The sequence below is a fragment of the Delphinapterus leucas genome, chromosome X (genome assembly GCF_059928025.1).
Source record: "Delphinapterus leucas isolate spDelLeu-1000000601 "Yukka" chromosome X, BTC_Dleu_Yukka2, whole genome shotgun sequence".
Lineage (NCBI taxonomy): Eukaryota > Metazoa > Chordata > Mammalia > Artiodactyla > Monodontidae > Delphinapterus > Delphinapterus leucas.
Window position 1 is genome coordinate 72,067,543 of NC_143150.1, and position 13,873 is coordinate 72,081,415.

The 13,873-nt window shown below is 37.5% G+C and overlaps 1 protein-coding gene across 2 annotated transcripts in view; it reads left to right on the top strand.

Annotated features, from left to right (window-relative positions):
- TEX11 (testis expressed 11) overlaps nucleotides 1-13,873 on the top strand; it is a 358,129-nt gene that overhangs the window by 43,175 nt on the left and 301,081 nt on the right. For both annotated transcript variants that reach the window (XM_022561047.2, XM_089904417.1), the window contains exons 5-6: nucleotides 11,231-11,311; nucleotides 11,402-11,521. In XM_022561047.2, coding sequence (XP_022416755.1) covers nucleotides 11,231-11,311; nucleotides 11,402-11,521 — 201 coding nt within the window. The remainder of the gene's footprint in view (nucleotides 1-11,230; nucleotides 11,312-11,401; nucleotides 11,522-13,873) is intronic.

The window sequence follows — 13,873 nt, forward strand, 5'->3', positions numbered from 1 at the left end:
GATTCTGATAACTGCATCCTTATGGTGTCATTTAATATAGTACTTTGTCCTCTGTTTTCCCTGTAAACTGGTAGTTAGATTTAGAAGCTTGATCTGATTCAGGTTCATTTTTGTCAAGAATAATTCATAGGCGGTATGGTGTACTTCCATCAGGAGGCACTAATGTCTACTTGTCTCTTTTCTGTTGTGTTAGTGTCCTTTGATGATTATTGTCCCCAGATCCATTATTTCTGTGGGGGTCTGCATATTCTAATTCTGTAGTTATTTTGTTTATTAACTGGAATAGAGAGAAACTTTCATCAACTATTTGGTTACTCTGAAGTATATTTTGTATAAGAAAGTCCTGACTCTTCCCCTTTATTTAACAGTTTTCAGAATAATGAGTTGGTTCTGTAACATCCTTAAATGATGACTGAGTGGGTTTTTTTTTTAAAAGTATTACTGTGAACTCATGGATTTTAACATATTTAATGACTTTCAGTTCATTGTAGTTATTCTTATTGAAGCACAATGTCCTATTTTGGGCTGGAAGGAGCTTCTTTAAGTGATTCTGAGTCCTTTTGGCACGACCTCAGCAGTCTTTAATCATTTCATTTGGTTTCCGATATGGCAAGATATCCAGGCTTACCTTGTATAGTTCCTACCCTAGACCTGGAATCAGCCATTCCTCTAAGGAGCCCTGCTTTCTTTTAGTGGAGAACGTTGTTTAGAACCCACAGTCTGGACATCACAAATGCTCATTACTATTGCATTGATTATTGTTTCTAGACCTTTTTAGTGGACAGAGCTATGACATATATTTTTTTTTAAGAGAGAAAGTATGTAATGAGTTCATACTGATATTTCCAATTGATATTTAGGATTATAGGGTTTTACTTAGCTTCTTGATTTTATATTTGTGTGCCTTTGGTGCTAAAAATCTTGGTGCCTAACATTAAAGTAATGAATAACCTCTTTTATCCTAGAAAATGTATTTTTGAAACAGTTTCAGGATATAGCAATATCGATATTATTACTAAGAATAATTTCTAAAAACGTTTAGGAATTTTTTTGCACTTTTGTTCTTAGGATATACCTCACTAGGGATGTACAGTCAAAATATTGTGTTAATATTATTAAAATATCTTAAAATTACCTGAAATAATTCCTTTCCCTATGATTAAGCTATCGACTTGATATATAGATAGGTTTATTTGCTTCTGCTTGCTTTTGATTTTTGTGATTGCTCCCACCTACCCATTTTGATTGAATTTTGTTTTATTTAATTTATTTATTTATGGCTGTGTTGGGTCTTCGTTGCTGCACCCAGGCTTTCTCTAGTTGTGGCGAGCGGGGGCTACTCTTGTTGCGGTGCCTGGGCTTCTCATCACGGTGGCTTCTCTTGTTATGGAGCACTAGCTCTAGGCACGTGGGTTTCACTAGTTGCAGCACGTGGGCTCAGTAGTTGCGGAACGCGGGCCCTAGAGTGCATGGGCTTCAGTAGTTGTGGCGTGTGGGCTCAGTAGTTGTGGTGCACGGGCTTAGTTGCTCTGCGGCATGTGGGCTCTTTCTGGACCAGGGATCAAATCCATGTCCCCTGAATTGGCAGGCGGATTCTTAACCACTGCACCACCAGGGAAGTCCCTGAATTTTGTTTTATAATTATGTAAAATACTGACATGGTTCTGAGGTCAAGTCAAATCTAAAGGAAGTATATTCAGAGAAGTCTAGCTTCTATCTCTGTCCTCTTTACTCTGTTCCCTCCCTTCCCCTGTCGGTAACTATTTTGTTTATTTTATTGTTTATCCTTTTGATATGTGTGTATGTATGCATGACTTTATGTATTTTATTGAAGTATAGTTAATTTACAATAGGAGTTTCATGTGTACAACATAGTGATTCAGTATTTTTATAGATTATACTCCATTTAAAGTTATTTCAAAATAATGGCTATATTTCCCTGTGCTGTGTAATATACCCTTGTTGCTTATTTATTTTATACATAATAGTTTGCATCTCTAAATCCCCAACCCCTTTCCTGTCCTTTCTTCCTTCCCTCTACCCACTGGTAGCCACTAGTTTGTTCTCTATATCTGTGAGTTTGTTTCTGTTTTGTTATATATATTTGTTTGTCTTATCTTTTAGATTCCACATATAAGTGATAACATAGATTATTTCTCTTTCTCTCCTATTGTTTTTTTGAAACTTAAAAATATTTATTAATTCATTTATAATAACAGTAATCAAGGTATTACGTGTCAGCATAAATCACATTTTTAGCAGAAAATATCTATATTTTCCAAAGCAAGAGAAAATATGTGAGAAGAGTGACATTGTTTTGCATTAAGTTCTTCTTACATAAAGTTACATCACATTTTTTTATTCAAACAGAAAGTCACAAAAATTGTCATCATCCTCATCAGTTCACCCAGTCCCATGTAATTAATATTTTTTTCATCTTGATCTTTTGTTAGCACTTTTATGAATTCATCAGTTTTCCATTAGAGTTCAGAAAATGCTTATTCATTCAGTTCAGCAGTATAGTCAGTTACTAGAAACCTGTACTTATCAGAGTCTTTTCCATGAATTCCTTGAAGATGAAACCCTTTTATAGGAAAAATTTTTTTTTTTTTGTGGTACACGGGCTTCTCACTGTCGTGGCCTCTCCCGTTGCAGAGCACAGGCTCCGGACGCGCAGGCTCAGCGGCCATGGCTCACGGGCCCAGCCGCTCTGCAGCATGTGGGATCTTCCCGGACCAGGGCACGAACCCGTGTCCCCTGCATCGGCAGGTGGACTGTCAACCACTGCGCCACCAGGGAAGCCCTATAGGAACATTTTTGCAAAAGAATCAGAGTACACGCAGAACTGTCTGTAAATGACAAAAGACTTAAAAATGACCACGGTTAAAGATTTGATGGAAGCTCATAATAATGCAATTGACAAGGAAATCTAGTTATTTCTGACATATACATTTTAAAGTAATAACTAGAATTATGACTTATAACATTATACCAGAACATATAAGATTTTTAGGAATTTCATGTAATGTCTGAAACATTTATATTAACATATTTCCATACAAATAACCCAAAGAAAGTTTAGTATTAGTTTTTTTAAATTTAATTATATTGTTTTCAACAGCAGCTTCTTATTAGTCATCAATTTTATACACATCAGTGTATATATGCCAATCCCAATCGCCCAATTCAGCACACCACCATCCCCACCCCACTGCAACTTTCCCCCCTTGGTGTCCATACGTTTGTTCTCTACATCTGTGTCTCAACTTCTACCTTGCAAACCAGTTCATATGTACCATTTTCTAGGTTCCACATACATGCATTAATATACAATATTTGTTTTTCTTTTTCTGACTTACTTCACTCTCTATGACAGTCTCTGGATCCATCTGCATCTCAGCAAATGACTCAATTTCGTTCCTTTTTATGGCTGAGTCCATTGTATATATGTACCACAACTTCTTTATCCATTTGTCTGTCGATGGGCATTTAGGTTGCTTCCATGCCCTGGCTATTTTAAATAGTGCTGCAATGAACATTGGGGTGCATGTGTCTTTTTGAATTATGGTTTTCTCTGGGTATATGCCCAGTAGTGGCATTGCTGGATCATATGGTAATTCTATTTTTAGTTTTTTAAGGAACCTCCATACTGTTCTCCATAGTGGCTATATCAGTTTACATTCCCACCAACAGTGCAAGAGGGTTCCCTTTTCTCCACACCCTCTCCAGCATTTGTTGTTTGTAGATTTGCTGATGATGCCCATTCTAACTGGTGTGAGGTGATACCTCATTGCAGGTTTGATTTGCATTTCTCTAATAATTAGTGATGTTGAGCAGCTTTTCATGTGCTTCTTGGCTATCTGTATGTCTTTGGAGAAATGTGTATTTAGGTCTTCTGACAGTTTTGGGACTGGGTTCTTTGTTTCTTTAATATTGAGCTGCATGAGCTGTTTATATATTTTGGAGATTAATCCTTTGTCCGTTGATTCGTTTGCAAATATTTTCTCCCATTCTGAGGGTTGTTTCTTCGTCTTGTTTATGGTTTCCCTTGCTGTGCAAAAGCTTTTAAGTTTCATTAGGTCCCATTTGTTTATTTTTGTTTTTATTTCCATTACTCTAGGAGGTGGATCAAAAGAGATCTTGCTCTGATTTATGTCAAAGTGTGTTCTGCCTGTTTTCCTCTAAGAGTTTTATAGTGCCCGGTCTTACATTTAGGTCTCTAATCCATTTTGAGTTTATTTTTGTGTATGATGTTAGGGAGTGTTCTAATTTCATTCTTTTACATGTAGCTGTCCAGTTTTCCCAGCACCACTTATTGAAGAGACTGTCTTTTCTCCATTGTATATCCTTGCCTCCTTTGTCATAGATTAGTTGACCATAGGTTCGTGGGTTTATCTCTGGGCTTTCTATCTTGTTCCATTGATCTATGTTTCTGTTTTTGTGCCAGTACCATATTGTCTTGATTACTGTAGCTTTATAGTATAGTCTGAAGTTAGGGAGTGTGATTCCTCCAGCTCTGTTTTATTCCCTCAAGACTGCTTTGGCTATTCGGGGTCTTTGGTGTCTCCATACAAATTTTAAGATTTTTTGTTCTAGTTATGTAAAAAATGCCATTTGTAATTTGATAGGGATTGCCTTGAATCTGTAGATTGCTTTGGGTAATATAGTCATTTTCACAATATTGATTCTTGAAATCCAAGAACATGGTATATCTCTCCATCTGTTGGTATCATCTTTAATTTCTTCATCAGTGTCTTATAGTATTTTGCATACAGGTCTTTTGACTCCCTAGGTATGTTTATTCCTAGGTATTTTATTCTTTTTGTTGCAATGGTAAATGGGAGTGTTTTCTTAATTTCTCTTTCAGATTTTTCATCATTAGTGTATAGGAATGCCAGAGATTTCTGTGCATTAATTTTGTATCCTGCAACTTTACCAAATTCATTGATTAGCTCTAGTAGTTTTCTGGTGACATCTTTAGGGTACTCTGTGTATAGTATCATGTCATCTGCAAACAGTGACAGTTTTACTTTTTCTTTTCCAATTTGTATTCCTTTTATTTCTTTTTCTTCTCTGATTTCCGTGGCTAGGACTTGCAAAACTGTGTTGAATAATAGTGATGAGAGTGGACATCCTTGTCTTGTTCCTGATCTTAGAGGAAATGCTTTCAGTTTTTCACCATTCAGAATGATGTTTGCTGTGGGTTTGTCATATATGGCCTCTATTATGTTGAGGTAGGTTCCCTCTCTGCCCACTTTCTGAAGTTTTTATCATAAATGGGTGTTGAGTTCTGTCAAAAGCTTTTTCTGCATCCATTGAGATGATCATATGGTTTTTATTCTTCAGTTTGTTAATATGGTGCATCACATTGATTGATTTGTGTATATTGAAGAATCCTTGCATCCCTGGGGTAAACCCCACTTTATCATGGTGTATGATCCTTTTAACGTGTTGTTGGATTCTGTTTGCTAGTATTTTGTTGAGGATTTTTGCATCTGTATTCATCAGTGATATTGGTCTGTAGTTTTCTTTTTTTGTAGTATCTTTGCCTGGTTTTGGTATCTGGTTGATGGTGGCCTCATAGAGTGAGTTTGGGAGTGTTCCTTCCTCTGTGGTTTTTTGGAAGGGTTTGAGAAGGATGGGTGTTAGCTCTTCGCTAAATGTTTGATAGAATTCACCTGTGAAGCCATCTGGTCCTGGACTTTTGTTTGTTGGAAGATTTTTAATCACAGTTTCAATTTTATTACTTGTGATTGGTCTGTTCATATTTTCTATTTCTTCCTGGTTCAGTCTTGCAAGGTTATATACCTTTCTAAGAATTTGTCCATTTCTTCTAGGTTGTCCATTTTATTGGCATAGAGTTGCTTGTAGTAGTCTCTTAGGATGCTTTGTATTTCTGCGGTGTCTGTTGTAACTTCTCCTTTTTCATTTCTAATTTTATTTATTTGAGTTCTCTCCCTCTTCTTCTTGATGAGTTTGGCTAATGGTTTATCAATTTTGTTTATCTTCTCAAAGAACCAGCTTTTGGTTTTATTGATCTGTGCTATTGTTTTCTTTGTTTCTATTTCATTTTTTTCTGGTCTGATCTTTATGATTTCTTTCCTTCTGCTAACTTTGGGTTGTGTTTGTTCTTCTTTCTCCAGTTCCTTTAGGTGTAAGGTTAGATCGTTTATTTGAGGCTTTTCTTGTTTCTTGAGGTAGGCTTGTATAGCTATAAACTTCCCTCTTAGAACTGCTTTTGCTGTATCCCATAGGTTTTGGATTGTCGTGTTTTCATTGTCATTTGTCTCTATGTACTTTCTGATGTCCTCTTTGATTTCTTCAGTGATCTCTTGGTTATTTAGTAATGTATTGTTTAGCCTCCATGTGTCTGTGTTTTTTACGTTTTTCTCCCTGTAGTTCATTTCTAATCTCATAGCGTTGAGGTCAGAAAAGATGCTTGATGTGATTTCAATTTCCTTAAATTTACTGAGGCTTGATTTGTGACCCAAGATGTGATCTATCCTGGAGAGTGTTCCGTGCTCACTTGAGAAGAAAGTGTAATCTGCTGTTTTTGGATGGAATGGCCTATAAATATCAATTACATCTGTTTGGTCTATTGTGTCATTTAAAGCTTGTGTTTCCTTGTTTATTTTCATTTTGGATGATCTGTCCATTGGTGTAAGTGAGGTGTTAAATTCCCCCACTATTATTGTGTTACTGTCAATTTCCTCTTTTATAGCTGTTCACAGTTGCCTTATGTATTGAGGTGCTCCTATGTTGGGTGCATATATATTTATAATTGTTATATCTTCTTCTTGGATTGATCCCTTGGTCATTATGTAGTGTCCTTCCTTGTCTCTTGTAATATTCTTTATTTTAAAGTCTATTTTATCTGATATGAGTATTGTTACTCCAGCTTTTTTTTGATTTCCATTTGCATGGAATATCTTTTTCCATCCCCTCACTTTCAGTCTGTATGTGTCCCTAGGTCTGAGGTGGGTCTCTTGTAGACAGCATATAGATGGATCTTGTGTTTGTATACATTCAGCAAGCCTGTGTCTTTTGGTTGGAGCATTTAATCCATTCACGTTAAGGTAATTAACGATAATGTATGTTCCTAGGACCATTTTCTTAATTGTTTTGGGTTTGTGTTTGTAGGTCCTTTTCTTCTCTTGTGTTTCCCACTTAGAGAAGTTCCTTTAGCTTTTGTTGTAGAGCTGGTTTGGTGGTGCTGAATTCCCTTAGCATTTGCTTGTCTGTAAAGCTTTTGATTTCTCCATCGAATCTGAATGAGATCCTTGCCCGGTAGAGTAATCTTGGTTATAGGTTCTTCACTTTCATCACTTAAAGTACATCATGACACTCCCTTCTGGCTTGTGGAATTTCTGCTGAGAAATCAGCTGTTAAACTTATGGGAGTTCCCTGGTATGTTATTTGTCATTTTTCCCTTACTGCTTTCAATAATTTTTCTTTGTCTTTAATTTTTGCCAATTTGATTACTATGTGTCTCAGCGTGGGTTTATACTGTATGGGACTTGTTGCACTTCCTGGACTTGGGTGGTTATTTCCTTTCCCATGTTAGGGAAGTTTTCGACTATAATGTCTTCAAATACTTTCTCTCGTCCTCTCTCTCTCTCTTCTCCTTCTGGGACCCCTATGATGCGAAAGTTGTTGCATTTAATGTTGTCCCACAGGTCTCTTAGGCTGTCTTCATTTCTTTTCATTCTTTTTTCTTTATTCTGTTCTGCAGCAGTGAATTCCATCATTCTGTCTTCCAGGTCACTTATCCGTTCTTCTGCCTCACTTATTCTGTTATTGATTCTTTCTAATGTAGTTTTCATTTCAGTTATTGTATTGTTCATCTCTGTTTGTTTGTTCTTTAATTCTTCTTGGTCTTTGTTAAACATTTCTTGCATCTTCTCGATATTTGCCTCCATTCTTTTTCTGAGGTCCTGGATCGTCTTCGCTCTCATTCTGAATTCTTTTTCTGGAAGGTTGCCTATCTCCACTTTATTTAGGTTTTTTTTGGGGGGGGTTATCTTGTTCCTTCATGTGGTACAAATCCCACTTGGCTTCAAAATCTGATTCTCTAGGAATTCCTCCTTCTGTTGCCGGACCCCCAGGTTGGGAAGCCTGACGTGGGGCTCAGAACCTTCATTCCAGTGGGTGGACTTCTGTGGTATAAGTGTTCTCCAGTCTGTGAGTCACCCACCCAGCAGTTATGGGATTGGATTTTATTGTGATTGCGCCCCTCCTACCGTCTCATTGTGGCTTCTCCTTTGTCTTTGGATGTGGGGTATCTTTTTTGGTGAGTTCCAGTGTCTTCCTGTCGATGATTTCCAGCAGCTTGTTGTGACTCTGGTGTTCTCACAAGAGGGAGTGAGAGCACGTCCTTCTGCTCCACCATCTTGTTTCCTCTCTCTACTTTTGCTTTTTAAATATAAGCAAATAGGTATTTATTCATATCTCTGCCTGCCCCGAGTGTCTTAGATAATTGGTAGTATTCCATATGTATACTTTTCTCCACCTTTTTTTTTTTACCCAATTTAACATTATATCTGACAGATCACTCCATAGCAGTATATAGAGATAGGCGTTTTCTTTTTTTTTTTGCTACATAGCATTCAGTTGGTGCATGTAACTTGTCATATTCAAGCAGCCCTCTTTGATGGACATTTGGATGTTGCAGTGAATTGCCTTGTGCATATATCTTTTCCTATTTCAAGGCTATTGCTTGTAACCATTTTTGTTTTTACTTCTCACGTTTACTTTCATATATCTTAATCATATGGTTGTATCACTGTATTAGTTTGCTAGGGCTGCCATAACAAAATACTATACAGTGGGTGGTCTAAACATTAGAAATTTATTTTCCCACAATTGTGTCCAAGATCATGATCCAAAATCGTGTCCAGGATCAAGGTGTTGGAAGGTTTGTTTTCTCCTGAGGCCTCTCTCCTTGGCTTGCAGATGGCTGCCTTTTCTCTGTGTCCTCATATGGCATTTCCTCTGTGTGGGCACACACCTGGTGTCCCTTTGTGTGTCCAAATTTCTTCTTAAAAGGACACCAGTCAGATTGGATTAGGGCACACCTAATGGTGTCATTTTAACGTCATCATTTTGTTAAAGGCCCTATCTTTAAATACAGTCACATTCTGAGGTACTGGGAGCTGGGACTTCAACATATGAATTTTTTGGTGGGAGGGGTCGACACAATTCAGCCTACAATAATTAAATCTTGATTTATCAGCTTCGTATATGGTCTGTTTCTTTCTGTTATGATAGATGAAGATTTATCTCATCATATATTACCTCCCCTACTCCTTTCAGTTTTTGTTAATTATACTGTTTTTAATTTAATTATTATCATTATTTTAATTGAAATTTATTTAATTGAAATTTATTTATTTTAATATGTTTAAGTTTTTATTTCTCCATCAGTTTTGGAGAGTATATCTTTACTTTCAACTCTGTGAAGATATTAGTACCTTTATTATTCTCTCTCCCTTTCCCCACCATTACCCTTCTAACTTCTGTTACCTCTCACATTTGCATTTTTGGCTTTATTGATTTCAAAGAATGGAACCTAAAAGGAGCATTTTATTGATTATGACTACTGTTTAATTCTGTGGATAATGTATTTCTCTTTATGTTTCCATCTACTTGCTGTCTTAATTCTATTTCCTTAGGTATTCTGTTTGTTGAGTGTGATGTCCTTTCATATTATTGGTTACCCTCAAACATTTGGTGATTCTTGCTTATATTTAATTTGAGATTCCTTGATAGTCTTCTGTGTCACACTGTTTACTGTAACTGAATCCAGTGACTGATGGAGAATTAAGACCAGAGGTTTTGCATTGACCTGTGTTGTCAGCCACCTGGAACTCTGTTTTTCTCTAGCCTAAGTGATTGTACTTACTGTTCCTTTCTGGGGAGGAGGGGAGAATATATCTGTTGGGGATGAAGCCTACTGCCTGATACTCCTCCTGTTCATATCCAGAATGTTTCCACATTTTGCATTTTCGTGCATTTTAGGATATGGGATTTTGCCTCATTCCATTTGCTGTTTTTCAGAGGTTCTTCATAATTTCATATCAACTAAAAACGCCCCTTATTTTTCAGGACTATTATTAATAAGAAAAATATGTATATTTTTCTTTTATTTATAGAAAATATATATAAATCCCTAGAAAGGATATATATATCATATAAATATATATATATCCTTTCTAGGGGTTCATAGTATATAAAATTTATAGTATATATTATATATATTTATAGTATATAAAATTTATAGTATATCACAGTATGTACTATATACACATCATTTCTAGGGATTTATAATAGAAGGGGTGGCTGTAGTGTGTGCTCAATCCTCTATCTTGATTCAGTCCTTGTTTGCCTCCACAGTATTTGTGCATATTACTTAGCAACTATTTATTTAGGTGTCTGTCAGTTATAATACTGTGAGCTTCTTCAGGGTGCCTGGCATGTAAAGGATACATAGTAAACGTTTGCTGGTCTAAGAAAAATTTTATTAGAGACATAGTTAAAAACTAGAACCGAGGTATGTTGACTTATAGTCTAGTGCTTATCATATAACTTTCTTCAAGTATGTGAGGCATTAAGTTTTTTTTTTTTAAGATGGTGGTAGGAGTTTATTAATTTATTTATTTTTGCTGTGTTGCGTCTTTGTTTCTGTGCGTGGGCTTTCTCTAGCTGTGGCAAGCGGGGGCCACTCTTCATCGCGGTGCGTGGGCCTCTCACTATCGTGGCCTCTCTTGTTGCGGAGCACAGGCTCCAGACGCGCAGGCTCAGTAGTTGTGGCTCACACACCTAGTTGCTCCGTGGCATGTGGGATGCTCCCAGACCAGGGCTCGAACCCGTGTCCCCTGCATTAGCAGGCAGATTCTCAAGCACTGCGCCACCAGGGAAGCCCCAGGCATTAAGTTTTAGAACTTTCTCTTCCTGTCTAAATTATCTCAATGTTTTCTTTTAGTATTTTCTTAGAAGATGTGTTTCCAAGTATATTAATTTTTTATTATTGCTTTTCTTAAGACCATTTCTCTTTAATTATGGAGCTCTGAGCAGAGCACAGAAGTCTAATAAATGCTGTTAGTTTTTTGTTTTCTCTGGATTACACTACTGAATATGAACAGAGAATTAAATGTTTTCTCCAATATAATCCTCAGTCAGTTTTGAAGAGGTGTGAGTTTTTAAAAATTATTTTCTAACTTCTTTCTTCCAGATGAATCTGAAAACAGGAAAAGGATGGGTGGATGGTGGAAATGCTGTGATCGCTGATGAATTTTTTCAAGCTGCCATGGCTGTAAGTTACCATTGATTTTTAGCTGTGGCAGTTATTAGTAACAATTGTGGTTATTCTCATTATTACATTGTATTGTGGTTTATTTTCCAGGGTCTGGAGAAGTTATATGTCAAATTAATGCAGAGTTGCTCCACTGAGTTCCATGTGACTATGCAGAAGACTGCTACGGAGAGGGACGTTTTCAGAGTGCTTTCTTACCAAGCAGAGTCAGTAGGTATCATAGCCAGTAGGGCCTCACAGTGGGGCATTTTATATACATAAATGCAAAAGTGATGACATATAACCTATTAGAAGAAAGTCTGGTGTCATTGGTCTTTTATAGGATATTATATTTGGCCTTTTTAATCTGTTTTATATCTGAAGGTGACATTACTAATGGTGATTGGTACCTATCTGGGTGGGTGAGATTGAAAAGACTTATATAACTAATCATCATTTTCAACCACTGCATGTAATACCTATCATTTATTTGTGGCAGTGGCTTCTACTTGAAATACCTGTCTCTGTGGATATCTTACATTCACAGTCTACCTAAAATATTTGCCCAAAAAGAGCCTTCACATTTGCAATTATTCTGGGTTATTCGCTGATGTTTTCTAAAAGTCTGCTGGTGTCAGTGTTCAGAGTTGTACTTTACCTCAGTTTGGCTTGTGGGTTTCCTTATTTTGTCACCATGCAGTTAGGTGTGCATTTTCAGTTGACAAAATGTAAGCTGTGATGAGTTTACTCTCTGAAATTATGTAATTCTAGAAATGAAAGAGACCTTAAGAATCATCTAGCGTAATCTTAGTTTTATTTTTTAACATCTTCATTGAGAAATTTATAATTTGTATACTATAAAATTAACACATTTTAAATGTACAATTCAATGGTTTTAGTATATTCATAGAATTGTACAACCTTCACCACAGTCTTAAGTTTAAAACATTTTCATTACCCCAAAAGAAACCCCCTATCCATTAGCAGTCACTCCCTATTCCTCCTGACCCCAGCACTAGCAACCACTAATATATTTTCTGTCTTTATAGATTTACCTGTTCTGGGCATTTCATATAAATGAAATCATACAGTATTTGATCTTTTGTGATTAGCTTCTTTTACTTAGCATGTTTTCAAGGTTATCTATGTTGTAGCATGTATCAATATTTTTATTACAAAATAATGTTATACTGTATGGATATACCAAATTTTGTTTATCCATTCATCTATTGATGAACATTTGGATTGTTTCCAGTTTGGGGCTATTATGAATAATTCTGCTGTGAATATTCATGTACATATTTTTGTGTGTACATTTTTACATTTCTCTTGGATATATACCTAGGAGTAGAATTGCTGAATAACATTATTACTCTATGTTTAACCTCTTGTGAAACTGCCAGACTGTTTTCCACTGTGGCTGTACCATTTTACACTGCCACTAGTCTCTGAGGGCTCCAATTTCTGCATATCTTTGAGTTTTATAGATTTAGCACTTACATTTAGGTCTTTGATCCATTTCAAGTTAATTTTTGAGTATGGCATGGGGTGGGAGTCCAGCTGCATTCTTTTGCATATAGCTATCCAGTTGTCCCAGCACCATTTATTGAAAAGACTATTCTTTCCCCATTGAATGGTCTTAGCACTCTTGTCAAAAATTAATTGATTCTGGCGAGGCTCTGGAACTCTTATTTGACTTTGTGGCGTGGAGAGTTTGTGAGGTGGTGGTATCCCGATTTTACAAATGAGGAGCCTGAAGCTCAGATAGAATGCCCTAAAACCAATAACACATTGAGTAAATAATACTTAAATAAGAAGGCTACTAGAGGAGACCTTCAGGATGGCAGAGGAGTGAGCGTGGAGATCACCTTCCTCCCCACACATACATCAGAAATACATCTACATGTGGAACAACTCCTACAGAACACCTACTGAATGCTGAAGAAGACCTCAGACTTCCCAAAAGGCAAGAAACTCCCCACGTACCTGGGTAGGGCAGAAGAATAAAGAAAAAACAGAGACAAAAGAATAAGGATGGGACCTGGACCTCTGGGAGGGAGCTGTGAAGGAGGAAAAGTTTCCACACACTGGAAAGCCCCTTCCCTGGTGGAGACAGCAGGTGGTCAGGGGGGAAGGTTTGGGGCCATGGAGGATAGCGCAGCAACAGAGGTGCAGAGGGCAAAGCAGAGAGATTCCCACACAGAGGGTCGGTGTGGACCAGCACTCACCAGCCTGAGAGGCTTGTCTGTTCACCTGCCGGGACGGGCGGGGGCTGGGAGCTGAGGCTCCGGCTTTGGAAGACAGATCCCAGGGAGAGGTCTGGGGTTGGCTGTGTGAACACAGCCTGAAGGGGGCTAGTGTGCCACAGCTAGCCAGGAGGAAAAAGTCTGGAACTGCCTAAGAGGAAGGAGACCACTGTTTCGGGGTGTGCGAGGAGAGGGGATTCAGAGCACCACCTAAACGAGCTCGAGAGACGGGCATGAGCTGCGGCTATCAGCGCGGGCACCAGAGACGGGCATGAAACGCTAAGGCTGCTGCTGCAGCCACCAAGAAGCCAGTGTGCAAGCACAGGTCACTATCCAC